General features: G+C 36.0%; 1 protein-coding gene across 1 annotated transcript in view; it reads left to right on the plus strand.

The window, feature by feature from the left end:
• LOC129279103 (uncharacterized) overlaps positions 1–21075 on the plus strand; it is a 46421-nt gene that overhangs the window by 4264 nt on the left and 21082 nt on the right. The window contains exons 3-11 of the mRNA XM_064111446.1: positions 139–414; positions 5272–5684; positions 6228–6276; positions 10544–10807; positions 11578–11741; positions 12664–12715; positions 16098–16202; positions 17882–18075; positions 20203–20246. Of these exons, the coding sequence (XP_063967516.1) occupies positions 139–414; positions 5272–5684; positions 6228–6276; positions 10544–10807; positions 11578–11741; positions 12664–12715; positions 16098–16202; positions 17882–18075; positions 20203–20246 (1561 nt within the window). The remainder of the gene's footprint in view (positions 1–138; positions 415–5271; positions 5685–6227; positions 6277–10543; positions 10808–11577; positions 11742–12663; positions 12716–16097; positions 16203–17881; positions 18076–20202; positions 20247–21075) is intronic.

The following is a 21075-nucleotide window of genomic DNA, read 5'->3' on the forward strand; positions in this document are numbered from 1 at the left end:
TCAAGATTATTAATAAGTAAAGGTAATATATTATTAGTGATTCTTAACGGAATAAACCAGAGAATTTCTAAAATTATGTCGTTTCATAAAAATTCATTCATTACAAAATGATAATTGACGGGTTGCTTAAATTTTCAGCTCCAACGGGAAATGCATGTAGTTTAAAGACCTTTACTGAATGCAGTGCTGCTGTAAGAAGTGGAATTACAGTGACTAGTGCCACCGTCACACACTCTGGGACCAGCGTGAACGCCACTGCAGCAGCTAATGACATCATTCAATGTAGCGAGAAGTCATGCATCGAGCTTGCTTACTTTCTCCTCGCCCACTACTCAGAACAATTCTGTATGACGTTGGTCGACGGAGCAGGTGGTTTGTTCACGTTAACAGCAGAGATCACAGTTTCTTATTCAGGTAAGAGCAACTGATTATTAAAGAGAAAAAGATCAAGAAGGGAGGGGGGGGGGGTTGGCAGAAGTGGGGAATTCGAATGTCTTTGATATGACATTTAAATTGTGTCAATGAAATGATCCTATGGAATTATGAATTAAAACTTGACAGGCTGTCAGAATGGGAACTATTATGACGCCATCGGGCATTTGGGCTCTTTCGCTACAAATTTTGAGGGTCGACTTCGTGAATATTGTCTGTTGTGAATTTAGCTCATTTTTTAAAAGGATTTATAAAATGTGGCACGGTTCGGTAAACAAGTGGAGCGCCTCTGGCAGTCTCACCTGCATTAAGCGATTCAATATACATGTACATGTAGCGGCTGTGCTGACTTGGAAAACTACTATTGAATAAATATTCACAAAAAGCGCCAATCATGTAATGATACCGTACTACGTTCATTGACCCTAAATTACATTTGACCCTGATCATGACACATATGACTTGTCAGTGATACTTGATTACCCTTATGTCCACATTTCATTAACTATATCCATAAACTTTGAAAGTTACAGTGCCGGCCGCAGGTAACGTCACGACCGTGCCCTCAATCACCCCAGGGTGCTTTTGCGTCTACCCCAGGGTATTCGAGGGGAGAGGACGCGGGTGTCTGCCCGAACCCTCAATCACCCGCGTTCTCAAAAATATTGGCCGCGCCCGCATTTACCCTAGGGCACATTAGCATTAGGTTTACATGTACTTCGATTCTCGTGATAGAGAACTTTTCCCTTATTCTTCCATTCCCCTCCTTGCTTCTTTCCTTTCTTTTTGGCCTTTTAAAATGATTTTGAAATTAAATTCTACTTACATGACTTATGTGATAGTAGCATTAGAAATTTAGCCAAGGCAAATATCAAGAGGCTTTTTACGGTAAATCTTTGGTTGGGATTATATACAAGCCCTTGGCTAACCATTGGCTAACCCTTGGCTAAAGGTTTTTGTCCAGATTGCGACCAGTATTGCGTGAAATTTAGCAAGATTCTAATAGATGACGTCCACGTTTCTTCCCGTTCTTTATATTTTGCAATCCTCGGCAGCTCGGTCGTGTTATGTTCTTTTCTCTTTTTCTTGAACCCTTTTTTATATTCTGATTTTCCAATTAGCCTTTTGCTCTACCTTTATTTCCCGTTTTTCCCCCTTTCCCCCATTTTCCCGCCATTCATGCCCGTGCCATTGAATTATATCCTTTGATTTTATATCATTCTATTGCTAATGATGCTAATAAATTAATATTTCAGGATATTTTTTACTTCCTCACATGCTCTTCTTTCATTCCTTTTCCCACTTTCCTTCCATTTTCCCTATTTATTTTCTTTTTTCTTTCCCTTTCTTTTCATTTTCCCTTTCCCGTTTTTCCCTTACCCTTTTTCTTTCTTTCTTTCTTTCTTTCTTTCTTTCTTTCTTTCTTTCTTTCTTTCTTTCTTTCTTTCTTTCTTTCTTTTTTCTCTTTCTCTCTTTCTTTCTTTCTTTCTTTCTTTCTTTCTTTCTTTCTTTCTTTCTTTCTTTCTTTCTTTCTTTCTTTCTTTCTTTCTTTCTTTCTTTCGGGGGGGGGGGGGGGACTTGCCCCGCCCCTGTCCTCGCATGTTACGCCACTGGATATTTCTAGATAACATATCGAAATAGTGTTTAAGTTTTAACGGGAGACACAGGGTGGAAAGAAGAAAGACATATCAACATATAATACAAAAAAAACATTTAGCAGACTTGATTTTTTTGTAAATCAAAATTGACAAGTTATTAACAGAAGTCCGCACATCACCACTTGAATACATTTCATATCAATAAAGAAAACACTCAATATGACAAACCTTAGATAAACAAAATTGTGAACATTATGGGCATTTGCGAATACACATTATGTGAAAACATGCATCATCACTTCTTTGATAAAAGCAGTTATTTTAATCATGTATGACATAATGAGGGGAATGAAAGGTTGAAACGAATACTACTTGACCAAGATCATACAAAGTAGACGTGCCACGAAGCGAATACCTGCAAAACTGGCGGTGCTCATCGATTTTTTGTTTTGTTCTTTTGTTATTGTTAACAGTCCGGGATAGTCTTGCACCCACCTCCTTTGATCACATCCGCCTCCCAAATCATGACAGGATGTTCTTAGAAATGGAGGGGGTCATTAATTTGTTGATGGGTTAACAACAATAAATAAGGATATTCTTTTCATCACAGTTCAAATCGGGTCTTTAACAACCTCTCCCTTTGAAAAGAACAAGTGGAACGCCTCTGGCAGTCTCGCCTGCATTTCGCGATTTAATATAGCAGCAGTGCTACCTTTGAAAACTACTATAAAATAATCATTCACAAAAACATCATTCATTATAATGACATAATACAACGTTTATTGACCATAAATGACATATGAACGGTGACTTAAGACTTGTCAACTACACCCATGTCCAAATTTCATTCACTCTATCCATAGATGGCAATTCAACAATTACCCCAAAATGGCTTAAGTTTATTGACATTAACTGACCTTTGACTTTGGTTTTGTGACCTGAAACTTACAGGGGATGTTCAGTGAAACTTGATTACTCTTATATCCCAAGTTTTATGAACTAGATCAATAAACCTTCAGAGTTAGGATGGTAATTCAAGAAATACCCCCAACACGGCCGAAGTTCATTGACCTTTAATTACCTTTGACCATGGTCATGTGACCTGAATCTCGTACAAGATATTCAGTGATACTTGATTACTCTTATGTCCAAGTTTTATGAACTAGATCCATAATTTTTCAAAATTATGATGGTAATTCAACAAATACCCCTAACTTGGCCAAAGTTCATTGACCCTAAATGACCTTTCACCTTGGTCATGTGATCTGAAACTCAGACAGGACGTTCACTAATATTTGATTAACCTTATGTTCAAGTTTCATAAACTAGATCCATACATTTTTAAAATTATGATAGTAATTCAACAAATACCCCAAACTTGACCAAAGTTCATTGACCCTAAATGACCTTTGATCTTAGTCACGTGACCTGAAACTTGAGCAGGATGTTCACTAATACTTGATTAACCTTATGCCCACGTTTCATGAACTAGGTTCATATACTTTCTAAGTTATGTCATTTCAACCTTCGGTTAAGATTTTGAAAATAATTCCCCCAACATGGTCTAAGCTTATTGACCCTAAATGACCTTTGACTTTGATCCTGTGACATGAAACTCAGGCAGGATGTTCAGTAATACTTGATCAATTTTATGATCAAGTTTTATGAACTAGGTCCATATACTTTCTACGTTATGATGTCATTTCAAAAACTTAACCTTAGGTTAAGATTTGATGTTGACGCCGCCGCCGTCGCCGGCGGAAAAGCGGCGCCTATAGTCTCGCTCTGCTATGCAGGCGAGACAAAAATGGGAAGGGAAGAGAGAAAATTAAAAGAAATAGAAGAAAAGGAATTTAAAAATGGAGAAGGAAAAGATAGGTAGTAATCAATAGAAGAAAAGAAAGGGAAGAAAGGAAATGGAGAGGGGTAATCAACGGAGGTGGAGGGATAAAAGAGAAAATTGGAACGGGAGAAAGGAATGATAGGAAGGGAAAGAGAGAGAAAGTAAAGATAGAAAAGAGGGGAAATAATTAGAAGGAGAATGGAGAGGGGAAGAAAATAAAGGTTTAAAAGAGGAAGAGAGAGAGAAGATCAAGAATGAAAAGGGACGAATGGAAAACATATAGAAAGAATTGCCTCAGAGAGAGATTGAGTAAGTAAACGATAAATTAAGAGAAGAGTTGATGACGAGAGGCACATATAAAATGACAGACAAGGTTTGATAGGTTTAAGTTTTTTTAAACGGAAAGTGAAAGGTGATTGCTGATGCTGTGTGTATACTTTTCATTTGATTTTCATATGTATTTTACCTTGTTTTACTGGGAGCTACAACTCACAAGTTTTTATGAACTTTTCAGTAGTTTCTGTTTTTCTCTGATGTAATTTTCATTCTTGTACATATTGTATATTGTTTTTTTTTATATTGTTGAGAAAGTAAAATTACATTCACATTTTCACTAATGCTGATGAGAAGTTAGTTTGGTTGTCAGAGCATTATTTGTCCTGCGTCTAAACTGTATCCGAGGGACTGTTTTAATTTGGAATGAATTACCGATTACAATAAGACAGAGTTCAACGCTGAATACTTTTAAAAGAAAAATGAAATCTTTACTATTACATAAGTACCTCTAAAATGTAACATCTTGATATTTTGACTAAGAAATGTATGCGTGTGTGTATGTGGGTGTTTGATAACGAATGGTGTATGTGTGTATGCTTTAAATGTACTATTTTCAGTTAATTTTACTCTGCTACTTTTAATCAACAATTCATATTTAAATCTTCTGATCTGTATGGAGATTGGCTTTTAATATAAGGCTATGCCATTCTGCCTCTCCTAATACTTTCATTTGTACATTTGTATTACTTGTTTTACATGTTTACTTTATCTATACTCCTTTATATGTGTGTATATATCTACATTGTTTTATGTATTTTTAATGAAAGTATTGAATAAATGAAATGAAATTAGCGGGTATTATGACCAGTGGTCCTTATGACTGGCGGGTATACCCCGGAAAAACGGCCCCTACAGTTATTCTCACTCTATGCAGTTGAGACAATAAAACTTTTTTTTCTGGTATAGGTCGTCAAGACAATATTGTATTTGCCACTGAATTTGAAATAATTTATATTTGGGTGCCATGCGATTTCTATTCCAAAAAATACTCCATTCAATTAAGTTATGAATGTGTCAAAAATTTGATTTTTTTTTTCACTTCTGTCATATTGTTATCATTAGGTGGAAGTCATAATTCATTCGAAGCTACGTTTGATGCATGGAACGATCAAAGCTTTTTCAATGGTAATACTTTTCCTGACTGTTTAACATTCATTATCGCATCCCAAACGTCGGGTGTATCCGCGACACCAGGTGTGGGTTCAAGTCTTACTCAATACACCAATGGGGACTGTGATGAACAGCCGTCAACGTCGCCTACAACGCAGCCATCAACGACACCGACGCAGCCAACGTCACCACCAACAACGACGCCAACGACACAGCAGACGACGCCAGCAACGACACAGCCAACGACGCCAGGGCCGACCACATCGACGCAGCCACCAACGACGCAATCGACACAACCAGCGACTGTACAAACGGAAACGACATCCATAACTGCATCTTCAGCATCACAGTCTGCTACATATCTTGTAAGTATACAAAGAGGAGCGCTTGAAGTATAATCTACGGTAGGATTTTAAAAATAAGTAAAAGGAATATTTTCAAGGAAATAGGCTTATTCAGGCCTATAGGTGGTGTTGCCAGCTCTTTGACCAAACTAAGATCATTTAATGAATAAGCTAATATTTGTGAAGAAAAGGTGACGAATGTAAGTTTAGCAATTTTTCCTTCGTTTTAAGGCATTTAACAACACTTTATTCCAAATATGAAGTTTTTAGCAGCTTTATAACTTGAACAAATCGGGAAATACCGCGCGGCTCTCTATATATTATATTATCATTGGGATTGAAGCTCTTTGTAGCTGAGGTGGTAGACTCTTTCGAAGGTCTTGTCATAGATTTAACAGGTCATTTTAGAAACAGATAATTTATAGCACATATGGTGAGGTACAGAATACTGTATATTAATAACCATTCATATAAGTACTTGTTCAGGTATCAAGTTTTATACAGTTTTAAATTTTATTTCACAATTCTCCAACTTCAATCTAAAACTGCTTCTTTTCACATAAGGGAACTACTTCTGGAGTTGATGGGCACTGTGGAACATTCAAAATTGGAGGTGAGGGTCTCGCAAATTTGATTGTTTCTTCTAAATTGCTTTTTGCCAATTGTCTTTAGTGAAAAGCCCGGGTTTCTACAGTCTGGATTGCACGGATTTGAAATAAATCCAGGTGGGCTGTAGTTAGGGACCAATCAAATTTGAGATTTATTTCCAACACTACAAAATCATATTTAAATCTCAAGGGACTTCAATTTGAATCCTTTGAAATTTGAAATTGAATCTTTAGGATTAAAACTAAATCCCAAAGTCGATTAGTACCTTACTACGATCTGCTTGGATTTATTCAAAATCCCTTCAAGTTAGAGTGTAAATGGTTGTAATAAACAAACTACTTAAAATGAATAGATGCAGGAGTCAGCTTTATAGGGCAAATTATATCCTATTCATGTTTGAATATTTAGTCAAACTTGAATAGAACACGGTCATCAATGAGTAGGAAAAGAAATATGAAATAGAGGCAAATATCATTGAACATGTTTATCATCAAAGCCACTCAGCTGACTGCCAATCTGGTCATTGTATCAAGTTCGATTCTTGAGTGTACTGTTATAATACTGAGTACTTTTACCCAAGTCCAGACTCTAGGGAAAGGCTTGGTAAGTTGTGAAACGTTTTTGCTTTTTGCATGTTATAATTGATATCATTAATAATCTTGTAAAAATAAGTACCTTGCCTTAAATTTAATTCTTCTGAAATATTTTTTACCTATATATAACTTTCTACCCCCACACTGAAAGTCATTGTTACCTTTGGAAAAAGCGATGTCAAATGGTTCAACTTGCCCTATATGTGGGGTAAGTTGGGCCACCTTCTGGGGGTAAGTTCAGACACAAAAACTATGTTAAAAATGTATAGAGGAAGAACCAGCATGTCAATTTTCTATTTAAAGTCTTTTCACTTGCTAATTCTCTATAAATACTAACATCCTCTAAAAGGAAAAGAACAGTATGGTAAATTTGCTCCTTTCTGCCTGCATATTGATGGCTTTTAAGGTTTGTTTTTTATATGCATTACCATAAGAATTGTATGGTATTGTATTTATTTTCAAATCATAAAAACATGCAAAATACAAACAAAATACATCAGATATAATTACAAAATAAAATAAATACATATGAATGGCTGGGTTGCCCATTCAGAGTGGTAATTATTACCACTCTGTTCTGCCTAGGGGTTCAAAACATAATGAAATAGATCAGATTGTGATGGATCAGAATTAACATGGCTCAACTTGCCCCATGTTGCCTTAAAGCGACAAATTCGCATCCACACATTTCTTATGCATCCATCATGTAAAAGATTATGACAAGAATAAAGATCCATACCTGGACTAACAATGTTGTTCTTATGTCTTTATATCTAAAGACGTGTGTGTGTAGAAAGTACTCTATTTCATAACCTCTTTTTTCTTTTTTTTTGCTGAAATTTCTATTTTTCCCTCTGAAAAAGTACTTTTTGTTTAAAAGTTTAAAACAATGTGGTGGGGTTAGGGGTTATGCAATGGGTCATCAATACATGACACCACCACAATGTCTGCATGACTCATTCATTATTGGCCTGGATCTGGTGGCTCAACTTGTCCCTATGCTCAACTTACCCCGCCTTCTCCTATAGGTTTATATTTTTGCGAAGTAATCAGGGCTCATTACAATGCCAAATCTCGTACCAACTCTTCCGATGTTCAATAAAACAATGCAGGCCTACTATTCATCCTAAATATGAAAGTATTCATTTTAATCATTACAAAGTTATGATGTAATCTGGATATTTTTGGGTCTACCAAGAGACCATTCAATGGGTTCATTTTAGACAAAGAAACTCAAGCTCCAGATGAGGGCCTGGGGTGGTATTCTGAAAACGTTCTTATCTTTGTTCTTATCTTTGTTCTTATCTCAATGAGATAAGAAGACGCTAAAATCATTGCAAATCGGTATTCTGAAAATCTTCTTAACGCGTTCTTATCTCTGTAAGGACTGCCTCCTTCTTATCTTCAACACGCCCATTTTTAAGATATTACCAATCAAAATGCGCTTTATATTGGCAGTTTAACCAATAAAAGCGTTCCTTATGTGAAGAGAATATCATGGGCGCTGCGCGTGCACTGTTTCTTGCGCACTGCGCGAAATAGGCATTTTATACGCAACGACTGATTATTATTTCGAGACACGTGCACAAAATAAAGAAAGAAAGAAAGTAAAGAAAAAAGGTAAAGAAAGCAGTTACGAATAAGAATAAAACAGGAAGAAAGAAGTAAAGTAAGTAGGCAAGTAAGAAGACAGAAAAGGGTCAGAATGAAGCAGAAATTTTAAAAAAATAAAAGGATCAATGCAGAAAACAATGAAAGAAAAAAAGGGTAAACGAAAGAAAGCAAGCAAAAGGAACTTTAAAGAAAATTTTAAAAATGAAAAGAAATAAAAAGGAAAGAATACAAGAAAAAAAAAGGAGGAATACATAGAATGATAATCAATGATAAAAAGAGGAATATAAAAAAGTACAAAATAAACAGATTAAAAGGGATAAAATGAAGGAATAAAGAACCAAAAAAGTTAGAAAAAACGAATGAAAGAAAGTAAAAAAAGGAAGGAATAAAAAAATGTAAAAAGTGAAGGAAGAGAGAAAAAGGGAAAATGAAACAAAGAAATAAAGAAAGAGAGGGAGAGAAAGAAAGAGATAAGAGAGGGAAGATAAAAGATGAAAGGAAAAGTAAAGCAAAATTGAAAACTAAATAAAGATAAAAAGAAAGGTAAATTCAAAGAAGGAAAGAAAAAGAATGGGAAAATAAAAAGGCAGGAAAAATGAAGAATGAATGAAAAAACGAAGAAAGATTAATGGAAAGAATAAAGAAAAAAGTGAAGTATAATTTACCCTAAAAAATGAAGAAATAAAAAGATTACAAAAATAAATAAAGTGAAGGAAGAAAGGAAAAAAAAACAGAAAGAAAGAGAGAAAAGGTGAAAGAAAAAAAACTTAGTCAAGAAAAAAAGGAAAAAAATCGGAAAGGGAAAATAAAAAAGGAAGGACCCCTCGGTAGACCAGCAGCACCATGATTGATGTTGCTGAGCAGGGCCATCCTCCCGTTTTTCATTTATCAATTCACATGTATAATTTTATATGTATTGTTATTTGTTTTTAACGGAAATAAATTCAATAAAAAAAAAAGAAAAAGAAAGAATAAATAAAATAACGCAAAAAAAAAATAAGGAAGAAGTTAAAAGATTCAAAAGAATAAAACAAAATGAAGAATGAAAGAAATGAAAAAATACAAACAGATAGAAAGGAAGAAAAAGCGAAAAGAAATAGGCCTAAATGAAATAAAGAAAGACAGAACGAAAGGAAGGACGAAAGAAAGAAATAAAGAAAAAGGAATAGAAAAAAGAGACAGGCAAAATAAAGGGTGAATGAAAGAAAGGTTGGGAGGAATACTTGTTACTACCAGTGGCCATCGATTTTTAGCAAGAAAGAAGGCGGACAGCGTAAGATGTGATAACCCTCTAGCTATCTTAAATATTATCATAAATATCGTAAAGAGATAAGAAAGAAAAAAGATAAGAACGTTTTCAGAATACCACTTATCTTTATTTTGTTCTTATCTTTTAGCGCGCTTTTGTATCATATGCGCGAATTATAAATTTACGCGCTCAGCATCGATGGAAAGCAAGATAAGAAAAAGATAAGAACAAAAGATAAGAAAAAGATAAGAACGTTTTCAGAATACCAATTTGAGAACGTGACGTAGATAAGAACAAAATTAAGATAAGAACGTTTTCAGAATACCGCCCCTGGTCGCCAGGATCATCACATCTACGCTATGCTTGTTAATATCAATATTGTTTAATACTTTAGTCAAATTTTCTCTACGGCGGCAGAAGGCGAGTCGAAAACAGCCGTTTTATTCATTTTTATTCAAACCACCTATATGCAGCCCGTACAGAAAAATGTTAAAACGGTTGTTTTCGACTCGTCGTACGGCCGCCGTAGAGTAAATGTGACTGAGTTATTAGTGCCCAAGTTGGATCGAATGGAAAAAAATCGCGAACATTTTTTTTTCTTGCTATACGGGTGACGTGGCCGAGTGATCCAAGGGTCCTGGCTATACATGGAAAGTCCGCGGTTCGATCCCCGCCCGTACCAATGCTCGTGAGCAAGGCATTTAATCGACAATGCTTGTTTAACCTGCATTTTAAATAAATGGAAATGCTATATAAATTGATACGGTAACTATTTGTGCACTTGTTATTAAAAAAAAATCTGTATCACTTTCCAGACTCAAATGAGAACTGTCTGCCTAAGATATCGCCTTGCATTACCCCTGATTTCAATGCGAGTGACATTATTGTGGTCAGCGCAATGTTGCGGATGTCTCATGAACCACCTGAGGACGTCACCCGACTTGTACAAGGCGTCATTGGGTGTAGCCAGGATGCTTGTGAGGGCGCTATATACGAGGTCATCCAACTGTATTCCAGGATCGAATGCCTGAGTGCAGAGGACGGAATGGAGAATATTAGTATTGACATTGAATACACATGTAAGCATTGAAGATTAATATTTTTCTTCTTTTTCTGTTTTTTTAATATGTATTTTTATACCTGCCATCTTTTTTTAATGCAGATCTCAAATTAACCCAATTAGACAATTGGATAAAATGATGGATGCCATGTAAGTTTCCATATTTGCGTTGCTGTGCAGACCTGTTTAGCAGTGACATGCATAACAGCGGCCTTGAATAGCACAAATCTGCTTTAAGATCATTGTTTAATATTGGCAATCAAAGCCATTACGAAAAGAAACTGTCCTTGCTCTTCAGTTAGTTATTTTTGTACAAAGTTTAAAGCCAATGGCAAACTTTTGTTAATCATAGGTTTATTTGAGTTAATTTCATAAAGGACATTTTGGTTCGTATTGTGAAAATCATTTTCCACACGATCTAATGATTAATCCCCACCATATATCACTGACATCCCCATCCATATTATTTACATTTTCTTACTAAAAATATTTTATTCAAAATTCTGATCAATCACCAACGCCATCATCATCACTACCAGCACCATTATCACCACCATTGCCATATCATATATCACCATCGCCATATACCTATCATCTTCAATCATAATTCTTTATAGTACATGGATACGCTGTTTATCATTTCACATGAGCTGCATATGATGTCAGGGACATACCTCCAAGCATAGTATCGCCAACATAATTAGGATAAGTGCCTCAAACTTACTATTTAGACTACATGTATTTAGAATTTATATCAAACATTTTCCTTGTTTCTTCTGACCACTTTAGATGAATCTGTTACATTCAACATCCAGGCAGACAGTATCTTCACTATTGATGAAGACGGCTTGCACACTGAGTACTGTGATAATCTCTACTACCAATCAAGACCAAATACAACTTCAAATACAATTGATGATGACCCTTTCGACTGCGCCTTACTTGATGAATCGGTAAGTTATTAAATTTGCAAAAATACAATATTTTCTCTAAGAGCCCAGCAAATAACTTTACACTTGACTATTGCATACATTGTGTAAAGTGTATGTATAATATTTAGAGGGTCGATGATGAAAAAAAAAGGCTCGAATTTACAAACCTGGCTTCAATCCATGACCTGAAACCACAGTTTTATTTATGCACAAAGAATCTAATTTAAGATACCTGAATAAATTATGTCATAAGCTGTTATTCATGCTTGTTACCAACTTACAGTATTAATGAGCTCAGTTTTGTAAAAATCTGCCTACTGCAGTATGGGTGGGTGTGCACGTATGTGTTTGTGTGACACCAGAGAGTTAAATACGTACTTAGGTTTATATAACTCTATATGTGACACACACACGCGCGCGCGTACTAGGAAGTTGCGGATGTGAGCCTTTTCCTACATTAAAAAAATCAGTGTTAATTTGATTCTCTGATTGTTCTCATTAAAATGTATATCGATAGATTGTAGTAATTCGTATCCCTCCGATAGGTTCAATTGATTTTTTTAAATAAACATATCAGCGACAATTTAATCAACATTTGGATGTAAAATATTAAAGTTTTTCCTCTCTAAAGCTACAGCTGTTTTTAGGCTCGTACCCGTCTTTCTCCATGTCTCACTTTAGATCTTCAGGAAATATATCTAAACCAATTATGTATTCAATTGTAAAGGAATAAGGTACAAGTAAGCTCCGATTTCTTGCGAGCCTCAGCTGAAATAAAAAATATTTTTATTTCGTTTATTGATATACATATACTTTATACAAGTCTATATTCATGAACATTTTTCGAAATGAAAGTTTAATACTAAAATACTGTCTATCGCGGAAAGTCTTGTGGCTGATATTTTCAAAAGACAGATCATTTTGTTGAATTCTTTATTAACAGAGGTATGGCGATTCATCGACCACCGACACATCAGACTCTACAGAGACAAGAGGTAGGAAATATTTTTGTTAGCAATATTATTACTGAAAACCAACCAATAACTGATAATGGTCCCGTTACATAAAGGTTAGCGATTAATCAATTAATGAAATAGCCTATCAAGATCATCCTTGCATGCCCATTTCGCTCAGTAGACTGACAACGAACTAATCAAAATTGTTCTTTCAAATTAGCGATTAATCGCTACATATGTAACCTTTGTGATACGGGGCCCAGGGGTCCGTTGCAGAAAGAGTTAAAAGGTCAAGTCCACCCCAGGAAAATGCTGACTTGAATAAAAAGAGAAAAATCCAACAAGCATAACACTGAAAATTTCATCAAAATCGGATGTAAAATGTGAAAATTATGACATTTTAAAGTTTCCCTTATTTTCACAAAACAGTTATATGCACATCCTGGCTGGTATGCAAATGAGGAGACTATGATGTCATCCACTCACTATTTCTTTTGTATTTTATTATATGAAATATGAAATATTCTAATTTTCTCCTCATTGTCAAGTGATACAACGATTAATTCCTCCCTGAACATGTGGAATAAGCATTGTTTAATACTATATGGTTCGGTCAAGTTGGTCGTTATTGTCAAATCTATAAAAAATGAAATATTTGTAACACTCTGTATCTCACTAGTTTATTGATGTAGAAGTAAAGTTAATTCGATGGCGAAATTGGCGAGTGTCACTATATACATGATACACACAGATGAAACACAGATGAACCAGGAGAAACTGAAGTTAAAGTTCCGGAGTATTTATTATTACCTCTCTTGAAGGTATATAGAGACGGTAATTGTAATATAATAAAATATATTGTATATACTGATCTTCCAGAATATATATATATGTATAGATAGATAAAATAGCATTTATAAGCTGGTGACTCCGTTACCAGCCATACATGTATGTTTTGCCTGGAGTTAATAGCACTGGGAGGGATGTGATCCGGAGAGTCACAAACCCAAAAAGAACCCAGAGTGACAATTTGTCTACTCTTTTATTCAATATTGCATGAGTACAAGCTACAAGTAGTAATTAACAGGGGAAAGTGAATAAAGGATTCCGACATTGGTCCAAAGCTAAACTATATGAAAAGGTATATTAGTTCTATTTAAAAAGGTGGGAAAGGATTGTTACCAACTAGGTGAAGGATAAGTATATCTTTGTATTTCAGACAAAAGGAGGGAGGAGAGAAGAGGGAGGAGTGAAAGATATACAAAGATGTCAGTTCTATTAATTTCCAGTTGTATTTGTCAAACTGATGTGGGTAATATGTGCGGTGAGAAACAAAGGAATTTTTTCTGGATTTCACTAATATGGATGCAAAAGAGCGCACGTTGCGCATACATTCGTAATTCCGAAGCTTCGTTATTCCGAAGGTTCGGTTATTCCGAAGGTTCGTATTTCCGAAGGTTCGTAATTCCGATGGTTCGTTAATCCGAAAACGAAATAAGGTTCGTAATTCCGAAGGTTCGTTAGTCCGAAAACGAAATGAGGTTCGTAATTCCGAAGGTTCGTTAGTCCGAAAAGAAATGATTAACGAACCTTATTTCGTTTTCGGACTAACGAACCTTCGGAACAACGAACCTTATTTCGTTTTCGGATTAACGAACCTTCGGAACATCAAACCTTATTTCGTTTTTGGATTATCGAACCATCGGAAAAACGAACCTTCGGAATAACGCCACAAATGTTCGGATTAACGAGCCCTTTTACGTTTTCGGATTAACGAACATCGAGGTATAGGCAATTTACGTGTTTCGGAATTACGAACCTTCGGAATAAAGAACCTTCGGAATTACGAAGTGTAATCGCAAAAGAGAATACATGTAATTAGGTGAGGATTACTGGATGGGTCAGAGCTGGTCAGAAGCACAATAGAGAGATTCTAGCTACATGTACTTAACAATAACTTAAAATCTCACCTTGCTATTTGACCAAAGCTAATTATAAATTGTCTGAGTAATATAGTAAAATCATCTAAACTGAGTAACAGGTATATTGTTAGTCTTACATATTGTATAATTCAGACAATTAAAAACAAAAGAAACAGTGAGTGATGGAGATCATCGTCTGACTCACCTAGTTGTGCATATCACTGTTTCGTGAAAAATAAGCGAAACATTAAAATGTCATAACTTTTTTTTATTTTACATCCGATTTTAATTAAATTTTCAGCACTATGCTAGTTTGATTTTTATCTATTTATTCAAGTCAGCATTTTCCTGGGGTGGACTTGACCTTTAAGCAAACGAAACTCTAAAAATGAAACGCAACTTGATTTTAAACCTATCAAAATTGCGTATTGGGGACTTATAGATTTGATTTCTTTTTCAGTCTCGTTCAAACAACTATTTCTGCAACGGGGCTAGTGCGGCCCGTAACACAAAGGTTAGCGATTAATCGCTAAATGAAATGGCCTATCAAGACCAGTGTTACATGTGCATTCTGCTGAGTAGACTGACGAGGAACCAATCAGAATTGTTCTTTCAAAACTAGCGATTAATCGCTAACCTTTGTGTTTCGGGGCTCTGTTACCATGGTTACTGGTACTAGTAACACAAAAGGTAAAATAAAAAGGTGAAAGAAAAAAGTGAAGTTTAAAAAAAGTTCAAAGAATAGCAAAATCATGTATTTCAAAGCTATAATTTTGTGACGTCATACGCGGGCTTCCCCTCTTGAAGTCATGTGATATAAACGGAAAATAATTCACGTGTGCATCAAACATATTATCATCGAACATTCTACATACACGCATCTATTGGACCAATAAATTAATTTATTATGCATTTTAAAAACATCGAAATTTAATTTATTAGATATAACATAATGGGTGATAAGTTTGATTTTCCCTTTTTTAACCGTCTTGACGCCAATGGACTTTGTTTTTCTATAGGGAATTGTTAAATCAAATGAATATCATAGAATATATCTATTCAGACTAATGAAGTGTATCTCACTGTTATGACAAAAAATCGCCATGCCCCTAAGAAGGAATTGAAGAATCAAGCTCGACATACATTTTATTTTGTTGGTTGTTTCATAACTTTGTTATACATGTATTGCTCCCTATTGTGTTTCTTCTTCAAAATCATACTGAGTAATTATGTTGAAAGGTTTAATGATCAGACATTTAACTTTATCAAATATAATTATCCTTGCTTCCGTCTTGAAAAGTTGCAAGATCATTAAAGACAAAAGTATAAAAGTAACTATGTTCATTTGTACATTAACATTTATAGAGACAATTACACGAAATACATGTAATAATTTGCCCAAACTAAATGTTTCACGGAACCCAACTCAAGGCAGGTATCTCTAGAAAATTTACAATTTTGATGTGATTTTTTACTGTCACATGCTTCTTAATTTTAAGGATGTCCTCGGCTGAATATTGACTTCGTGGAAGACATATCAATAGGAGCAGAATCTTGCGGGCCCACGTTCGTCATTGAATCTGACTCACCACGTGTTATGAACGGTAGGTGGAATCATTTCAGATAGAGGTATGATGATGATTATTATGAAGAACATTTGTATAGTGCCATTTATCTGCCGAACACGTCACATATTGTTAAAAAAAGGTTGCGGGAAAAGAGAGATATGTGGTCTGTAGTAGTTTGAACGCAACCACCAATCATACTCTTTGCAGATCAAATCCTTTACTCTTGAAAAATGGTGAGTAAAAAGTTTCCCGAAATTGTGATAAAAGGGAACATGCATGTTTCGTAAAACCTTTTACCATGTTAAAGTGTACGGCAGTGAAGCTAAATCAAGAGGCCGCGGAAGAGGCGGGCTGGGCGTTCTTCAGCCCCCCCCCCCCACCTTTTTTTTTTTCGAAAACAGTGTACAAGCACGTCAAAATTACCATCTAATTGTGATTTTTTGCATGGTCAGCCCCCCCCCCTCCACACTTTCAAAACCGTTCCGCGGCCCCTGTGACCAATGTCATTTACGCGGGGTATACAGTTTTGGACACAAAAAAGGGAAATATATATTTTTTGGTCGGTAACAAACAAACAAATCTGTAGCGCTGACCTATGCGTTTAACACACACTAATAACCCGGCCGATGGTATTGCAATTTTAATGATATAATATGAAATAAGACGTTTTGTTATGAATGGATTCCAACGTAAGTGGAATCATCAAACATTTCCTTCACAATAGTAATCATATTTAATTCATATACACCACATTGATTTTATTTTCCAGACAAAAGAATATCACATAATTATAATGATAATATTATGTCCATTTATATAGCGCAGTTACTATATGCATATACTAAGTCGTCCTTTTTTTTTTGGCATCATATTATTACCAAGGCTATAGCTAAGCCGCCATATTAATAGGCGCTAGAGTGTTCAAGGAATAAATCCTACCGGGTACCCATTCACCTCACCTGGGTCGAGTGCAGCACAATATGGATAAATTTCTTGCCGAAGGAAATTACGCCATGGCTGGGATTCGAACCCACGACCCTCTGTTTCAAAGTCCGGAGACTAATCCACTGGGCCACAACGCTCCACACATAATTCCAACTGATCCAGTTGCCGTTCCAAAAGTGACAGAGATGGGATGTAGGAAGTTCGTGTAATATAGTACAAATTTATTGGATTTCGAAGCAATATCGATGAGAAAACAGTATTGCGAGGTGCAGTGGCCGAGTGGTCTAAGGCAGTCGACTATACCATGAAAGTCGGGGGTTCGATTCCCGGCACGGCCCTTGACCAAGACAGTTTAAGCAAACATGCTCTTTATTTTCCATCAAATAAATGGAAATGCTCTATGCATTATTGATACCATCGTGTGCACGTGCTTTTTTAAAATTAATTTCCTCGTCAAGCATGACATGCCTACGAAATATGACAGACTTCCATGTAAATTCTCAGTTTATCAACAATTATATAAGACATCTTCAGATGTTTAATTATTGAAAATGTGCACTAAAGAGGGGGGAATATCGTTTTCTACAAAATTTGATGCATTCGTTGCACATCACATTGCCGCTAAACAGCCATGCAATATTATATACACATACATCATACGCATGGCGATATAGTACATTTTCTACAAAGGTGTATTGTATCGGGCATATTAGAAGGAATTGGGCTTATCAAATTGATTAATCCTTGCGGTATTTCAATTTGTTTCACAGCTCGGGTGTCCTTCGAGTCCCAGGACCAGAACGAAGTTGTTGGAGGAGCCACCGATGTTATCCAGGACGGGATCGACTCCTCGGGCAACCTCCTGCACGTCGTCAGTTTGGTCATGAGCATCGACATCGAGGATGGGAATTCAACCCTCGATCTCAATGGTTCCGTGATCATTGATTTCGCCGTTAATCTTACAGTGAGTTTGCCTGAGAATAAAATAATGTCCTGATAGTTATAATTATGGTCGGATTCGATTATGTCCAGAACATTCTACCACATACCCACTCCAGTTTTGTACTTTTAATTGGACCCCAAGGGTTGTTTATAGTTGAAAATACGGTGCCAAGATATTTTGGCAAAGTGAGGGGGTCACATACATGTGCAGTGTATATTTTCATTTATCAAATAGGATTTGTAAAGAGTTACAGGGCACATATCTCTCTTTATTTGCACCCTTCTTCTTTTATTCTTCCCTTTTATCCCTCTTTTGATATCACCCTTTCACTACTTGAAAAATTATATTTGAATGATCGTCGACTTGACAGACAATGAATGCGATGATATATTTCATTAATATACAAGGTACAAAAAGACTGTATTTTTCCGGTAAATGGAGTTTTCAAAATGAATATAAGATCGATTCTCATTTTAGATATCATGAAAGTGAAACCCTTGTTAACGAATGCTAAATGATAATTCCCCGCCTACCTTAGTATCACACACTCGCGCCTGAAGAGATTATTAGGGGAAGGCGGGGTAAGTTGTGACACTTTTTGCAGTTTGCATGTTAGAATTGATATGACTAATAATATTGTAGTATTAAGTACCTTGCCTTTAAATTTTATTCTTGGGAAATATTTTTTCACCTACATATAACTTTCTACCCCCACACTGAAATTCATTATGACCTATGAAAAAAAACGATGTCAAATGGCTAAACTTGCCCCATTTGTGGGGTGAATTGTGCCACCTTCTGGGGTAAGTTGAGCCACAAAAACTATGTACAAAATGTATGCGGGAAGAACCGGCATGTCAATTTTTTTAGTCAGTCTTTTCACTTGCTAATTCTCTATAAATACTAACATCATCTAAAAGTAAAAGAACTGTCATGTGTATTTGCACGTTTCTGCCTGATTATCAATGGCTTTTTAAGGTTTTTTTTTTATAATTATACATTACCATAAAAATTACCATGGCTCAACTTGCCCCATGTTGGCTGGCACAAATTACCCCAGTCAGAACTTAATGCGATATTTTCACATCCACACATTTCTTATGCATCCATAATGTAAAAGACTATGACAAGAATGAGGATCCATACCTGGACTAACAACATTGTTCTTATTTCTTTATTATATTTAAAGACGTGTGTGGGTAAAAAGCACTGATCTTTTTCACACCCTTTTTTACTTTTTTGGCTGAATTTTGTATTTTTCTTTCTAAAAAGGTACTCTTTGTTTCAAAATTGAAAACAATGTGGTGGGGTAAAGGGTTATGTAATATGGTAATGGGTCATCAATGCATGACACCACCACAATGTCTGACTCATTCATTATTGGCCTGGGGGTGGTGGCTCAACTTGCCCCTATGCTCAACTTACCCCGCCCCGCTCCTGCGTTGCATGTCCATTATCAATTTCCATCGTTGCTTAATGATAACACTAAAATCGGAAAATGAATGTTTGCTTTATTCCACGGTATTGTGTAGAATACCGTTGGAAATTTCTGGGATAAGGTGTGTACAATTTCTTGTTAGTTTGCCCAATATTCTTATGCATTTTACTCCGGTGCCGTCAGTTCATGATGTGCACTCAACATAGCATTCACCAACTGATGGAATTGTGCAATATGCCGACGGCGATCCCGGAGGGGGGAGGGGCGGGGGTGTACTATTTACATATTTTGAATAGAAGCCTATGGGAAATGCTAGTCTCGCCCTCTATACTAAATGGACCTACGAAATAACAGGCTCTGCTACATTAGAAACGTTAGAGATAAAACAAATAACTTTATGTGAAGTTTGGAATATTGTGAAAATATGTCGAAATAAAGCGCACTTGATCAAGGGCGAAAATCTCTTCCCAAAGGTAGGGGGACCATCTCGTCAAACATACATGTTGTATTTCGATTTTGAAGGATGTATTTCTTTCCACAAAAAAATAGTAGGGGGAACATTTTGATATTGTGCCCCCCTACGATTTTTGGGTAGGAGGACGCGTCTCCCTGTCCCCCCGGGATTTCCGCCCACACCAGATGTGTATTTATATAAATGTATATTGCTTGGAAGCCACCAGAAGTAAAAACTAAATTTTGTTCTATTTCAGGGCTCAAGCAATATTCTTTACTGTGCCTTTATCGCCAATGAAAGGTAAGTGGAATGGTGTTTGGTGATACGATATGTCAAATTTCATTGATTCTTGTGTAAGGTTTAACAAGGATGAGTCAGCCTCTCTCTCTTTAAGCAAATTAGTAAATATATGAATGGCGATTTTTTTTTTAAACCTAAATGTAGCGAAATATATCAGACCTGAATATGATTAGGATTCATCGCCAATATATAGTTGAAAGGGGGGGGGGGTGGATCATATCACTTTCCGTCGCTCGTTGCAACCCTAACCCGAACCACCACGACAATCACAAGAATATCAATTTCGCTACCCCAGTCATCATGCAGAGACATCGATTTTTCCCCCTGTCTTTAAAAACAAACAAAAATAAAATTGATCATTTCCTTCATCAAACTGGTACTACAGTTCTCTCTGATTACATTCTCGCTCAATTTCACTTGAAAAGGTCACGTCCTGGATTTTTTCCCCCATTTCTATCATGTTTATAATGTTTAATCAATCACTATTCATTACGCCTTGGTCTATTCCCAACTCCATGATTACACAGCCAATTGCCAGAGTCGCGAGTGTTGAGAGTTGATCAATCAAGCCCATTGATTGGATTCGATGGAGTAGATTAAAAGAAGAATTCATTGCATTATCAGGCAGAGTAGAAACACACGAACATGGATGATTTATTAATGTCGATACTCATATACGTCGATACACAGATCTTGGCAAACGCTGCTCCGGTTGCTACGAAAATGACAATTGTCCGCCAGTACACTTTCTGCAATGCGTCACAGCTTGTATGGGGTGAGGGTGTGGATGTGTGTGTGTGAGAGAGAGAGGTGTGCCGGGAGGATATAT

Source organism: Lytechinus pictus, chromosome 16, assembly GCF_037042905.1.
Source record: "Lytechinus pictus isolate F3 Inbred chromosome 16, Lp3.0, whole genome shotgun sequence".
Lineage (NCBI taxonomy): Eukaryota > Metazoa > Echinodermata > Echinoidea > Temnopleuroida > Toxopneustidae > Lytechinus > Lytechinus pictus.